This window comes from Brassica napus, chromosome A5 (assembly GCF_020379485.1).
Source record: "Brassica napus cultivar Da-Ae chromosome A5, Da-Ae, whole genome shotgun sequence".
Classification (NCBI taxonomy): Eukaryota; Viridiplantae; Streptophyta; class Magnoliopsida; order Brassicales; family Brassicaceae; genus Brassica; species Brassica napus.
Genome location: NC_063438.1, coordinates 22077243 through 22093520, shown reverse-complemented (window position 1 = coordinate 22093520; position 16278 = coordinate 22077243). Strand labels below are relative to the sequence as shown.

General features: G+C 31.3%; 3 protein-coding genes across 3 annotated transcripts; 2 read left to right on the top strand and 1 right to left on the bottom strand.

The window, feature by feature from the left end:
* Positions 1–4897: 4897 nt before the first annotated feature.
* Positions 4898–7961, bottom strand: LOC125608977 (putative F-box/LRR-repeat protein At3g18150). The gene is made up of 3 exons (XM_048779654.1): positions 6418–7961; positions 6073–6249; positions 4898–5987 (listed from the first exon to the last, which is right to left on the bottom strand). The coding sequence occupies exons 1-3, from the start codon at positions 7327–7329 to the stop codon at positions 5700–5702; spliced, it is 1377 nt and encodes a 458-aa protein (XP_048635611.1). The 5' UTR covers positions 7330–7961; the 3' UTR covers positions 4898–5699.
* A 2944-nt stretch (positions 7962–10905) lies between these two features.
* On the top strand, positions 10906–12105 carry LOC125608682. Its single transcript, XM_048779124.1, has one exon. The coding sequence runs from the start codon at positions 10906–10908 to the stop codon at positions 12103–12105; it is 1200 nt and encodes a 399-aa protein (XP_048635081.1).
* Positions 12106–12599: 494 nt separating this feature from the next.
* Positions 12600–16220, top strand: LOC125608681. Its single transcript, XM_048779123.1, has 2 exons — positions 12600–14289; positions 14473–16220. The coding sequence occupies exons 1-2, from the start codon at positions 12600–12602 to the stop codon at positions 16218–16220; spliced, it is 3438 nt and encodes a 1145-aa protein (XP_048635080.1).
* Positions 16221–16278: the final 58 nt, after the last annotated feature.

The window sequence follows — 16278 nt, the reverse complement described above, 5'->3', positions numbered from 1 at the left end:
ATTTTTTTTTCAAATTTTCTTTTTATAATTTAAAAATACTTTTTGAAACTGTTTTTAAAATTTTTATTTTTTATTTTAGTATTTATTTTTTATAAAATTTTAAACCCTAATTCCAAAACCCCACCCCTTAACTCTAAACCCTAAGGTTTGGATTAATTAACCCAAGGGGTATAAGTGTATATTACCTCTTTAATGAAACCTATTTTTGTGACTTTGAGCCTTGAGTGCTACTTTGGGAACATAAACTTTGTTTGGTGCTATCCTAGTCTTTTTCTCTTATATTATTGAATTCTATGTTGTTGTATAAAACATATGTTTCTAAGACAACCTTTATCATAACATATATATTTGTATAAGTTTGTAGACAAGTGTCTGAGCACGATTTATAACATCTGAAATATTCTTTTTATACAAACTTACATGAATATATAGTCATTCTTTTTTACATATAGATTCAGTAATATTCTAAAAGAATGCATTATTGATAAGTGCTAACCTATTTTACCAGCTACAAATTCATATCATGTAAACCCAATTATTATTAATGAAAGTTGATGATGAAATTTAAATAATGTATATAAAATTTATATATAATATTAACTGACTTTTATACAATTTATATATAATCTTACTAGAATTGCAAAATATCCTATATTTATATCAAACCAAATATTTCATATAAAACAACTAATTAAATATAAATTTTAAACACTTAAGTAAATAAAAAATCACAAATTTAAAAATATATTAGAAGTTTCATTCATCTCTTAAAATATTATTGAAGATTATTTATTTTTTTCTACCAGGTCAACGAAATGTCGGGTCACACTTGATTGCGGATTTTTTTGAAGTTTACATGCTTTAAATTAACGAGTTTTCATTAATCTAAACCAGTTTATGTACAAGTCATCATGTTTATCGGTTCGACCACAGATCCAAACTTGATATAAAAGTATTGTTCTCATCTAATTTAAAATAATTTATTTTAAAATAATAGACATTGAGTCTGATCAAATCATATAATGTTTAAAAAAAAAAATCAAACGATTAAAAATATAATTACATTAATAATTTTATTTTTGAGATAATACAATTTTGTCATATAATAATGGATAACAAGACTAAAATACTAATTAATATCATATATTTTTATCTGAAAATTAATTCGCATTTTTAAGCGCGGATTAAAATCTAGTTCTTAATTAATGTTTATTCAGGAAGACCTTCATGAATAAATACTTATAAATACTTTTACTAATCCAGGAAATATAAATATTTTTCAGGATAAGACGAACTTACAAGTTACAATCACCAGCGAGAGGTAAATGCAACCCAGCTTTTATGCAGAAACTACAAGCCAAGATCATGAAGTCTAAAGAATCAAATCCCGTCAACGGATGAAGAAACTTCTTGGTTCATGCTTTTGTTCTCGTTTCACCAATGAATCAAAGTTGATCGTCTCTTTTGGGGCCATCAACTGGTCCGGTTTTCGGATCCATAAAGAATTGATGGTAACTCCATATGTTGTTTTTTGTTTTTCTTCTCCTCTTGTCATGAAACTTGGTCGTGTTGTTGGGGGGTTATTAGGACCATGAGACATTCAACGTTTTTTTATGGATTACAATATGAATCTACTCCCTTGAAATTTGGGTTTCAATATTGGATTTGGATCGGTTTACCGGTTTAGAAAGAAAGTAACTAATTAAAAAACAAAAGATAATGTTCTATGCGTCACAATTATATCTCAACCTTCAAATAAATATGCAATTGTTTTAGTAAATACGATTTATTCAACCAACTAGGTGTCTTGTCCGCATATGCGGGCTTAATCGTTTTATAAATATTTATTAGTTTATTTTTTATTAATTCAAAAACCAGCATAATAACTTATTATTTATGTTTTCAAAAAAATTAAATATGTTCAAATCTAATTAAATATATATGTTTAACTAAAATTTATTAAAGATAACATTGACTTTAACCACTGAATTTATTATAATTGTTTTATAGTTTATTTTTAAATTTTATAATTGAAAAATATGTTTTAAGATAACAACACAATATATAAGAATTATCTTATTTTTTTAAAAAATAATATTATTAATAAAAATTTGTTTTTAATTATATAATTAATTATATATAAAATTCATTAATGGTATATAAATATTAACCGATCTAACTTTTAACGTGAAAGCTCGATTCCAAAGATTTACTTCGCAAATAATAGTATAGATTCTTATATTGATGAAAAACAACGAAAGATCTCAATACCAAAGCTGGCCACAAAAACCACAATACAACATATATTCTTATATTTATGAAAAAAACAACGAATGAGCTCTATACAAAAGTAGCCCATTACTTTTGTCTATTTCCACGATGAAGACGAAAGAATTCTTAATCTCCACAGCCACCACCGCAGCCAGCACCTCCGGCATCAGGGATGTTGCCGGAATACGCTAGGTCGCTGTCGCTGGATGCTCCATCTGCACATGAGAGTAACAGAGCCGAGAGGACACAACAGCTGAACAGAGCCAAGAACACAACATGAAGAAGGTAACTAACATGGAACTGTGTTGTTGTTGTCGCCATGGTAATTACATTTCCTAAATGTCTCGCCATTTCTCTCTCCCACAGATGTTTTGGTGTGGATGAGGTTTTTGTTGTTTAACATGAATGGGTATTCATCCTACCTTTTTTAATATATTTACTAGATCTTAACCCGTGCAACCTCGCGGGTGTTCTTTTTCGGTTTTATAAATATATATATTTATTTTAGTTCATTAGTGGTATACAATTTTAACGAATTTAAATGTTTATATACCTATTTCAAATATAACAATTTTATAATTTACATGGTGTAACAATCAATAGTTTAAAACCATCACATGTATTTGTCATTTTTTATTATATATTTATGTTAGTGTATTTGGATTTTGTTATTAAACAAATTAATATATGCATGAAACAACATATTTGAAAATTATTTGTATCAAATTATATTCAATTTTGACCCGCTAACCTTCAAAGCCGTATTTTCTTATAGCAATATTTTTTTACGTTTATTCATTTTAAAAATATATTCTTTATATATACAAAAAATCTAAGATATATCAATTTTTATACATGTATCATATAGTTTGCGAATGTTAAGTGGTTATGTCATCGTATTATATTTTTAGTATAAATATTTTATATTTATGAAAATAAAATTATAAATTTATCAATTTAATATAATTTATCATATTTAATTCAATATAATATTTTTACTTTAACATGAATTATTAGTATTATAAAATAGATAAAATAAGATATAATTTTTGTGTTTCATTTTATAAACGATAATTGAATACATATTAATGAATAATAATAGTTCATTGCTATTTCAAAATTAGTTAAAATATTTACATAAACTTTCTGAAAGTTAAGATATTGTTAAAATATTTTTCAACATATTTGTTAGAATTATATATATATATATAGTTAAAATGAAAAGATATCATAATTAAAATAAATAAAACAATTTTTTATATTATTAGCTTTAATAAAATACATGTTAATTTTTATACATGTATTATATAGTTTGCTAATGTTAACCCTTGTTACTAACATATTATATTCTGAACATAAATACTTCTGAAAATAAAATATATAAATTTAATAATTTAATATAGTTTATCATGATTAGTTCAATATAATAATTTTCTCTTAATATGATTGATTATGATTATATAATAGATAAAATAAGATAAAACTTTTATTCTTCATTTTATAAAATATATTAACTTAAAATCATATTTTAAAACTAATTACGAATTATAAAAAATATTTACATATAATTTTTGAAAATTAAGATCTTGTTAAAATCTTTTAAACAGATTTGTTTGATTTAAAAAAAAAATAGTTATATTTAAAATTAAAAGATATCAAAAGATATTATGACTAAAGTAGTTCAAAGATTATATATATTATTAATATTAATAAAATACATTTAATATATTTTTTAAATGGTTCAAATTAAAAAATCTCACATGAAAGAAGTCATGATTTCTATTTTAATACAACTCATTATATATATATATATATATATTGGTTAAATTATTTAAAACAGTTCAGTATTTTGAACTATACAATGGTTTATATTACTACTATGTATAATTTATTAAGGAATCAAATATGAGTTTGTTAACCAATCCGGTTTTATAGGAGTTGATTGTTATATTAGGAATGATATATTATTAAGTCATATTAGTAGGAACAAATGAATCATAACTGATTTCTAATGAGAGTCCATTTTTTAAAATATCACACATGAATCAAGGTTGTGACTTCTGTTTTAATATATAAGATATGATTCACCAACCAATAAGATTTTGTTATTTCATATTCGAAATCTTTTAAAGAAGGAAACAAAATATTTTTTCAAGCTATAAGTTGTATTATATTTTTAAAATAAAAAAGTAAAAAGAAATAAACTAAAAAATATAGTAATTAAAAAATATATTTTTTTAACGTCGTCAGCAAAATAGTAAATCCTAAATCCTAATCCCTAAACCCAAAATCCTAAACCCTTGGGTAAACCCTAAACCCTTGGATAAATCCTAAATTCCAAATCAAAAACACTAAACACTCAAAGGTTTAGGGTTTAGGATTTAGGGTTTAGGGTTTTAGTGTTTAGTGTTTTTGATTTAGAGTTTGGGATTTATCCAAGGGTTTATAGTTTGCCCAAGGGTTTACGGTTTATGATTTAGGGTTTAGGGATTAGGATTTAGTGTTTTGCTGACGACGTTAAAAATTATTTTTTTTTTAAATTCATTTTTCTCTAACTACTTTTTTTCTAATTTCTTTAAATCTTTTTATTTTAAAAACATAATATATCTTGACAATAATTTTTTTTTTAAAATATCGAATTTGAAATAATGAAATTCTATTGGTTGATGAACGTAGAGGTTCATCCAAGAATAACTCTATTTGTACCTAAGATCATTGACTTTTAATTAAATTAATCGGGTGACTATAAGGTTTCTTTGAATATGTCTTGTTTGAATAGTAAAATAAAGAAAGACTGCAACAGAAAAGGGGTTCATCAATGTAGTTAGTGTTGGCATGAATCTGAACCACCCCTCTAATTTGTCACATAAGCTACGGTTAACTGTGGAAGCACCGTAGCCTAGTGGTTATTGTTTAAAGGTTTCTACACCCAGGTCTAGGGTTCAAATCCCAGACTATGCAATTTCTTGCAGATTGCACAGGAAATCCAGGTTTCAATTCCCGGAGCAAGCGATTTATTCAACAATTATGCGATTACAGAAGAAAGACTTACAAGGATTTCTCAACATGGTGCAAATAAATCCGGTCAGGCGTGATCTTCATAGGACGGCTCAAATGATGCAGTTAGGCGTAGATCCTCATAAGGCAAGTAGAATTGTCGGTTATCGAATCGTCTTTGAAATCTTTCTCATAATTGTAATATTTAAATAAATCCCCGACAAAAAAAAAAAGCTACGGTTAACTAAAAGCTATTTCACATAAGCTATACGGTTAAAAAAAAAGATAAAGCAAATTTTTGATACTCTTAAAATCTCCACTAAAGGCTTGAAGATTTGTGTGAACAAACAAAAATCTTCTTCTATTCTGTTTTCAATATTAGGAGAGATGTAAACTGACAAGACTTCAACCCCTCTATGATTCACAACTCTTCATGTCATCGGTTTGTTGGTGGAAGAGAGCACAATGGTGACATTGTTGTTGTGAGGAAGTGTTGGAACCACCACGTCTTCAATTTTGAAGTTAAGGAAATGTTCATCCAACAATACAACCATCTTGTCTAGTTTCTCGGTGTTCTTAAGCACAAGTTCCACTAATGAAGCCACATGCTCAGATTTCAAATCCTTACGGTACTTGTTCCAAGAGGCTCCATCTTTTGATCTCCAGCATTTGTTCACGTTAAAGCCTTGTGATTTCAAGTACTTGTCAAGAAACTCCACCTGTATAATAGAAAATACAAAATCGGTTCATGGATATATTCGAACTCGATGATAGCTGTATAAAAGAGGTTAATGGTGAATATACCAGCATGTAGAAGCGAACCCTTCCTTCTACTACGGTTAACTTTTCTAAATCAGGTGAGTTTTGTAACAGTCTTTCTATGCCAGGAATAATATATTGACAGATCTCTGTATCAAGAGTCAATGCTTTGACCTTGAACATCGGGAAAGGAACACCATGAATCTCAGCAAGAGACAAAATCTAACAGAATAAACAATTCAAACGTTGATCGGTAAAAGAACACCAACTGAGTTTTAGGCATTAGAGACATTAGAGAATGCAATATATAATATGAGCCCAAAAACATATATACTTGAGTAAAGTTTTTTGTGACGTTTTTTTAACCATGTGATCTACCAAAAATTTTACCTGAGTAAAGTTTCTCCCAAGCGTAAGCTTCTCTGCGTTCTTTAACTTTTCTAGCATCTTTAGCACCATGCCTTGGAGAAAATCACCATTAAATTCACGGTACAATGAGTTTTTTGTGATGTCACAATTGCATGACTCCAGATTAGCTTCGGTCAAAGAAGCGACATCAACCAAAGTACATGATAACTGAGAGTCATGCAATTTTAGACAATGGATGTGTGGTGCCAAAATCTTCCTTGGCCCCTGAACCGGCAAGTGACGTATTACTTCTAATATTCTCAGACGTAGAAATTTGCTGAGATCAAGAATCTTTAGTTCACCGCATTCATACAATCTTAAGTATTTGAGAACCGGACAACCGGATAGAATCTTAGCTAAGAATTCATCAAAGAGACTACAATTAGTCAAGGATAATTTCTGCAAGGATGTCCAAGATACAGTGTACTCGAGAGAAAAAATCGTATGTCGATCATAGCTTAACGTAATGTCAAGTTGCTTGAAAGAATAAGTGTAGTAGAAGAAATCAGGAAGCTTATATTTATAATAATGATGAAGAAAATCCAGGGATAAATTCTCAACGTCGCGTGACATGGCGCCCTCGATCCAACTATCAATGTGGGGAATGTTCCCCATCATGGTGGTTATAATGAGGTGAAAACTCTTTGTCTTGGTAGCTTTGTAGCGAGTTAGGGTTTCGTTTACCGATGCTGCCGTCAGTGTATCCACATCTAAGGAGATAGAAGGTATCTCACACCATACATGCCTCCATCGTCTAGACAAGAGGGAAGTAGTTATGGCTAGTTTGGTTGGAATAAAGCATAGTATGTTTTGGAGGATCACATCTGGTAAAGTGCTGATCAAGTCTACATCTCCTTCGATTATCTTGTCGTCGGCCATCTTCATCTGGTACATATATTCTTAGAGCTCAACTTTTATGTATATGGCACTCTTAAAAACCATATATAATCTTATCTTTCTCAATCTTAGTGAACCTCATATTATCTCACAGATTTTATATTAGTAGTTTAGTACTGTAATCTAGTTTTATTAAATAGATAACTTTTATTTTTAAACTTAAGCAACTCACATAATGGCATTTGGCAGTAAAATATCTAATGATTTTAATTTCACATAATGAAAACATTTGTTGGTTAATAAATAGTTTCAGATTCTCACGTATTTGTATTTAATTAAGTATATAATTTTTTTATAAAATATTAATTTAATTTGGTTTAAAACTCAGTTAAGATACTTTCAAAATGAAGCTCTTTCTATATTTTATAAAAAAATTATAATACAAAAACGTTAGAATCTGAAACTATTTATTAACCAAAATATGTTGTCATTATGTGAGTAGCTTATGGCAGATTTTAAGCTCTTCATTATGTTAATAAAGAGCTTCATTTTAAAATTATCTTAACTGAGTTTCAAACCAAATTGAATTAATATTTTATAAAAAAATATATAGTTAATTAAATACAAATACGTTAGAATCTAAAACTATTTAATAACCAACAAATGTAAAAAGAAAAATAGCTGAAAAAATTTTTCGTTTCCAAACTAGCTTATAATGGCCAAAATGACCAAATTAAATTTCATTAAAGAGGTATAGCATAATTACGCTTATTTCTACAAACATATTAAATAGCTAAATATTTAAATAAATATTTTTAAACATTTGATTTTTTCTCTTTATTTTGGAAATTATTTTTTATAAAAAAATTTAAAAAAAATTCTTTTAAATAATCTAGGAAACATTAATAAATGTGGTTGATAAATTCTTGATTTTATGTTATATCCTTAATTAGAAAATATTACTGAATAAGTATAATATCTTCATAATATTTAGAAATATATTGATAAATATGTATAATATCTTCATAAAAATTTATTTAAATAAATTTGTTTAAGAAAAAAAAAGAGTTGAATTATTTCAAGTATCAAATGTTTCTTGTTAATGAGTAAGGAAAGGTTGAATAGGAATCATTGTGGGTTTATAAAAAAAAAGAAAATTATCTATGCAAGAATCAGTTAAAGAAAGTATTGTAAAGAATGATTTAGGTCATTTGATGGTGATCTTATTTGGTTAGTCAAAATCAACATCACATGACCGTTTATTTATTTGGCTTAGTCTAAGATCACCATCAAATGATGGTTTATTTATTTGGCTTAGTCAAAGATCACCATCAAAGGACATTAAAAGTTTAGGAGAGGTTATTGGGAGATCAATTTGTGTAGAGTTTATGAATTTTGAGAGTTAATAGATTTTAAAAACTTATGTAGATTGTGAAAATTTATATACGTTGACTTATGAAATTTGATCATAACTTTTTTAGATTGATATAAATTCTCAAGAATTTTTATTACATCTTTTCTATCATTTTTTTGTAAAATAAATATAGAATCTATTTATTTTCTAAATTATATAGCATGATTATTTATTTTGTTCTTTCAAATTAAAAATAAAATAATACCGATACATACAAAATTGAAAAAAAAAATTAAATAGCCATTTTAAAAACAAATTGTCACAAAAAGAGCATAAGAAAAAAGAAAATGACTAGAAGAAGTTTCATTAAAAAGGTAAAAGATCATTTTACCCCTTTCTATATAGATGTATAAGTAATAAAAAAAATAAAAAGTTGTTTTATATAATTTTGAATTATATGTTTTCAAATTCGAACATTTTTATTATTTTTCTATTTTTTTACAAAAATATTTTTTCTCAAATTTTCTTTTTAAAATTCGAAAATGTTTTTTGAAACTATTTTTAAAAAATATTTTAAAATAAGATTTTTAAATGTAATTATTAATATTTTTATTAAAACAATAATATTTTTAAAAATAATTATGTATTCAAAAATGTAAAAGTATATAAATGTAGTGAATTATAGTTTTGAACATATAATTTGGATTTAAGGTGCAATAGATATTTGGTAAGAATAATTATTTTGTTTTCTAGTTTTTTACCACAAGGATTTTGAAAATCACATGGATACATATGATATTTTGAAAGTTGAGTCTTATGAGTAAAAATGAATAGAATTCATCTCCCAATAACACTAGATTTAGTTAGAATTAGAGAATCAATAATAACTAAATTTTTTGAATAATAAAAGATTTGAATGGATTTTGAAATTTTTTAAACCAATAACAATGGATAGTAATAAGATTTTTGAAATCCAATAACCAATAACAATGGATTCTTAAAAATTTTAAAATTCATGAGAATGTATTTACCCCTCCCCCCCCCCCCCCCCCCCTATTCTAAATTAATTGTAAATGCATGACTAGTTTGGATGACAATACACATCTGAAAGCTAAAGAATTTTTCTTTCTTAGCTACAGTTTTAATTAGCGTTAGGGCAAATAAACCGAATCCGAAAATTTGAACTGAACATGATCCGATAAAAGTAAATCTGAACCACTTTGAACCTGAAATAAATAGCGAAAATATTTAGTTCTACAGTATTTTGTGTTATAGGTTTTATCCTAACCGAATCCAAACCCGATCCCAAACCAAAATGGATATCCGAAAAGTCTGAAATATTCAAATCTCAAAAGAACTTGTTCTAAATCTGATGTTGATCCATAATATGTATCCAAAGTACACTAAGATATTATTAAGTACCTAAAATAATCATATATTACATGAATAATTAATCTAAATGCTTTAAGTTTAATATATGTTTTTGATATTTGGTCAATATTGATGTTTTTATATTTTGACAATTGCATTTGAAGTTCAATTATAATAAGTTTATGTCTAAAGTTTAAACAATGTTTCAAAAAAATTTAAACAATGTTTCTTAAGTTTATAGAGTTGATAGTTCTTAATTTTATTTTATTTTATTTTATGTTTCATTATGTATGATTTTTGCTCTCTTACAAAGCTTTTATTTTCCATGATATGTCTCATGTTGTCAAATATAGTACAAGGACAAGTCTCGAGGTGTCTCGTATGATTGATAGACGAGTTTCTGAGAATTATTTTAAAAGACAACAATATGGTTTCAGAAAGTTAATACACAAATTCATTGAATAGATTAGAAATATATTGAGTTTAATCGAGTACAAGATAATACTTTTAGAAATCGATAATCTGATTAATATCAGAAACCGAATTTATTTCGGATTTAACCAGATCTTGGATATGTGACTAAGTTCGGACTGAATCCAGACAAAATCCGATCCGGACTTTTACAATATCTGCTGAAATCATGAATCCATAAACTCAAAATTCGAATGAACCAAATCGAATCCCGAGATCCTGATTGCTCAGCCTAGTTTTAATTGAAGGAAGAAAAAAAAACTTTAGTAGACTTTTTAAAAGAAAAAGAAAAATAAATGGATTCACTAGGATATTAGTTACAATATATCCGACTGAAAAAACTTTCTCTCTCTACCGCTTCGCAAGGCGATTTCCAGAACTCTCTAGGAGAATTTCGATCGATCGCGAATCCTGTACCAAAATTTCAAGCTTTCATCATGCAATCTGAAAATCAATCTCCTGATCCCAATCAGGACAACTACCAGCAAGCAGATCCTACAAAAATCATATGGAAAGCTCTACAGGATCTCAAGCTTGGAGCAGACAAAGAGAGGTGGATCGTTCATGAGGATGCTCAGAAGAAGTTTGCAAAAGACCATCGCCTCTGTCTGGTAGCTAAAGGTCTTAATCCTTTCCATCAGAATCCAGCGGGGATAAAGGTAGCTCTGCCGAGGATTTGGCAACTTGTTGGGAAGGTGGAGAGACAAATCAATGATGATGGAACCGTTAACTTCTACTATCAAAAGGAGCATCATCTCCACAACGTATTAGAAAAGCAACGTTACACCTACCGAGGGTGGATCGTCGCTCTGGATCGTTGGTCGAATAGAAATCACCCGAGCTTCTTGAGGGAGATCCCTTTCAAAGTAAGAATCTATAATCTTCCTGATATGTATCGTCGCCATGGAATGGTGGAAAGTATTGGATCAAAACTGGGATATGTTGATGAAGTCTCTATCATAGAACCCTCTACTACAAAGGAAGCTGAAGTCTGGGTTAAAATCCTTTTTGATGAAGATGATGTTATTACTCTTGCAAGAACAGTGGAACTTCTGAAGGATCAGCCACCAGTTGAACTTGAATTTCGCTACTTAGGCCTTCAAAAGTTCTGTATGCTCTGTGGAAGTCTAAAGCATGGATATGAAGCTTGTGATGTTTCTCCTCAACTGCAACAAAGGCAATATGAGCTAATGGACATTGGCTCTAATCCTTATGTAACTGCTCAACAAAGAAGTGCGGCAATTGAGGAGTATATTACTTCAAGGGAGGCGGGTCAGTCATCTGGTACTGCTGTAAGTGAGTACATCAATCTGAACCAGAGTCATGATAATAGCGTCCAGACAGATCAGCTCAACAATACAGAAGAACAGGAGCGGACTGTAGGTACGGTTACCCTTGTGCAAGAAGTGTTGCCTACGCCTAGAGGAACAAGTTTCCAGGAAATGCAGCAAAGCCACTTGGAGCAACCCCCGCCTCAACATATGGAGATATTACCTACCCCACCTGAGCAAGGTACAAAGAGGAAGACTCCAGATGATCCTCATTCTCAACATACTTCATCATCAGCGAAAAGACAAGAGACTGAACATCCTGATTATGGTTTGATGGTTCACCTTAAACCATCACAGGCGCCATGAGGATCTTACACTGGAATTGTCAAGGTTTGAGAAGCCCCTTGACAATTCCCCACTTAAAGGACATCAAAAAGTCCTATAATCCAGAAGTAATGCTTCTCGTAGAAACTAAGAATGTAGATATTTTGGTACAAGATTTAGCTAGGGATTTAGGTTATAAGAATTTTTTTGTAATCCCAGCTAATGGTAGTAGCGGCGGTGCGGCTTTCTTTTGGAATGATGGGGTTGGGCTTAGTTTTTTGGGTAACCCCTCTCTGTATAATACTGACATGTGTGTACAAGAAGGCACCAATACTTTTTGGTTGTCTTATATCTATGGAAACCCAGTTGTAAAGTATCGTAATCGCCAATGGCACAGTATTATATCTTTTAAAAATGCAGGCTATCTGGAGAATAAACCGAGGCTGATGTTAGGTGATTTCAATGATATAAAGACAAGACATGAGAAGCAGGGTGGTTTAACTCGGTCAGTTACTTCTTTATCTCCTTTTAATAGAATGCTTTCTACCCTTGGTCTTCATGACATTAAAACCATTGGTGGAAATTTCACTTGGATTGGCAAAAGGTCAAAGTACTCGATTATGTCTAGAATTGATAGAGCAGTAGCTAATAGTGATTGGCTTGAAATGTATCCAACAGCTACTGTGACCCTTTTGCCTTGGATAGGATCTGATCACAGGCCTTTGCTTCTTAACACTGAAGGTACGAAATGGAAGAAGGTCAGCCTCTTCAGATATGACATGAGATGGAGACTACTGCCTGACTTCAATCAAGTCATTGAGCAAGCCTGGAATCAAGACTGTGCCAACGTCACATATGGAGACATTCATGCTATCATCAACAAATGTCGCAAAGCTTTGTCAATCTGGAGGAGCAAGAAGAACACTAATTCACAGAAGGTGATTGAACAACTAAAGATGGACATTCAAAAAGCCTATGAAGCTCCTGCTATTGATTATGTTCATCTCCAAACGCTGAAGGCTCAACTTCAATTACAGTACAGGTTAGAAGAGGAGTATTGGAGAACTAAAAGCAGAATTCTCTGGTTACAAGCAGGCGACAAGAACACGAAGTTTTTTCACGCCAAAACAAAACAGAGACGAAGCTACAATAGAATCCTTCACCTCCACGATGAAGCAGGGAAGCATTACTCCACTGTCAAAGATATCCATTCTCATATCCTCACTTATTTCAGAAATTTATATACAAGAAAAAGAATTATTATAGATCCCCACCTCATGAATGGTATACCTCTGACAGTTACAGAAGATATCAACAAAAGTCTTACCAGACCAGTAACAGAGAAGGAGATAAAAGATGCGGTCTTTGCTATGAATCCCGAGAAAACACCAGGTCCTGATGGCATGACGGCAGCTTTCTACAGACAGCATTGGGAAGTCATCAAACCAGGTGTTCTCTCATACATTAATCTTTTCTTTGAGCAATCCTATCTTGACCCTAGAATTAATGAGACCCATATATGCCTAATACCTAAAATTGAAAATCCCATCACTATCAAGGATTATAGACCCATCAGCCTAGCCAATGTAGCTTATAAAATCATCTCCAAAATATTAGCTGAAAGGTTGAAACCCTGGCTTCACAATATCATCACTGAAAACCAATCAGCTTTTATTCCAGGTCGTCTTATTACAGATAATGTTCTCATAAGCCATGAACTTATGCATTCCCTCCACACAAAAAACTTAAAAAATAAGTTTATGGCTCTTAAGCTTGATATTGCAAAAGCTTTTGATAAGGTTGAGTGGTCCTTTATTGATTTGGTGATGGAGAAAATGGGTTTCTGCAGACAATGGAGAGATTGGATTATGAAGTGCATCTCAACGGTCTCATACTCAGTTTTAATCAATGGAGAGCCATCTAGGACCATCAAGCCCCAACGAGGACTGCGCCAAGGTGATCCTATTTCTCCGTATCTATACATCATCTGCACTGAAGGCTTATCACGTTTAATCAAACAGAACATTCAGGAGAAGAAGATTCATGGGTTTCAAGCTTCAAGAAGTGGCCCTCCTATCTCGCATCTTCTCTTTGCGGACGATTCTCTCCTTTTCTGTAAAGCAACAGAAGAAGAAGCCATTAACATCTCTAAAATCCTCAAGACTTACCAAAAGGCTTCGGGTCAGGAAGTCAACTATAACAAATCGGCTATATCCTTTGGAAAAGGTACTCCTCAGAACCTTCAGGAAAGAATTGTTAATCATCTTGGTATAACAAAAATAGGAGGTTTTGGTCGATATTTAGGCTTGCCTGAATATGTTGGTAGAAATAGGAAAGAGGTTTTCCAATATATAGTCTAAAGGATTGAAAATAAATTAGAAAATTGGTACTCCAAATTCCTATCCCCAGCTGGTAAAGAAGTGTTGCTGAAAGCAGTGATCACTGCTCTCCCTGCTTACACAATGTCTTGTTTCCTGTTACCTAAAGTTCTTATACAGGAAATCACCAAAGCTATGAGGCGCTTCTGGTGGTCGGCCAATAAAGACAAGCATTCAATATCATGGATTGCATGGGACAAAATCACTGCTTCAAAGAAGGAAGGAGGTCTCGGTATTAGGGATATGATGGCTTTTAATAAAGCCTTGCTAGCTAAACAAGTCTGGCGCCTAATTACACAACCTTCTTCATTGCTAGCAAGGGTTTATAAAGCTAAGTACTATCGGAAAACGAACATATTGGACTCCAGGAGTTATCAAACCTCAAGCTTTGCCTGGAGAAGTCTAGTTCAGACCTTTCCTCTAATTACACGAGGGCTGAAATGGATCATAGGAGACGGTCAGAGGACTAGAGTTTGGTTTGATAATTGGCTTCCTGGTCCGCATAATGTTGCTCCTGTTGGTCCTGCTTCCTCTATTTTACCAAATCTGTTGGTCAAGGATCTTCTTGCTCCTTGTCTCACACGCTGGGACATTTCTAAGCTTCGGGCTTTGTTCCATCCTGAATATATCCCTAAAATTTTGAGTATTCGCTTGTCAATTACAGGGGCACATGATACTGCATACTGGATGTATAGCAAGACTGGAGCATATACCGTTAAAACGGGCTATCACATTCAGAAAGCTATTGACAAGGAGAATGCTCATAATCAGGTTCCTTCTGATCCTGTAATAGCTCAGCGTGATAAATATTTGTATAATTTATGGAATCTGAAAATTCCTCCAAAGATAAAACTCTTCTGGTGGAAGTGTATCCATAATGGTCTTCCTGTTGCAGAAAATCTTAATATCAGAGGCTGTAGAGTTTATAGGTACTGTCAACTATGTGGGGAGGAAGTAGAAACGGTGAAACATATGCTTTTTGGCTGTAGAGTTGCTAGAGAAGCTTGGAAACTATCACTGTTGAATACTTGTCCCCAATTTGATCATCTGAATACAACTCTTAGTCTCTTGCAGGAACTGATGGAACGTATGCAACAAGGCATAACTGATACACTTCCTTTCTACCTTGGGTGGAGATTATGGAAGATGTGCAACAAGCTTGTCTATGAGAACAAAAGAGATCACATTACTCAAGTTATCCATGCAGCGATAATGGATAAACAACTGTGGGAAGAGGCGCAAAATCATAACTCAGTCAATAATCCACAACATTCAACTGCAACACAATCTCAGATTGCCTTCCCTCTGAGTTCGTTTCTCCATTCTCTTCCCCAACGTATAGACCATTTCTGTATTGTAGATGCATCCTGGAAGTCACCAGAAGATCAAGCTGGTATAGGGTGGTCCTTAACAAGCATAGAAGGCACTCCTAGATTTCAAGGAAGCTCTGCAATCGAGCCTACCTCATCATCATTGGTGGCAGAAGCAATGGCCATGCTGCTAGCGGTTCAACAAGCGCAAACACTCAGGTACGATAATGTTACTTTCATAGGGAACTGTGGGAAGCTATTCAAATGCTTAAGAATGGAAGCTATGGATGGGAGAATGCATGCAACTTACATAAACGAGGCAACTTCCATAGTTAAAGATATAGTAAGCATTGCTAAGCAAAATAGCTTTTCTTTTCTTCATGTTCCTAGACACCTTGTTGTAACTGCTGATCAGTTGGCGAAAAAAGCCAGGTGGAATAAACAACAATATGTAATCACCTGGTACTAGCAATGGGCATTGTACAATCCTCATTTCTTATGAAATAAAAATGTTGACAAAAAAAAAT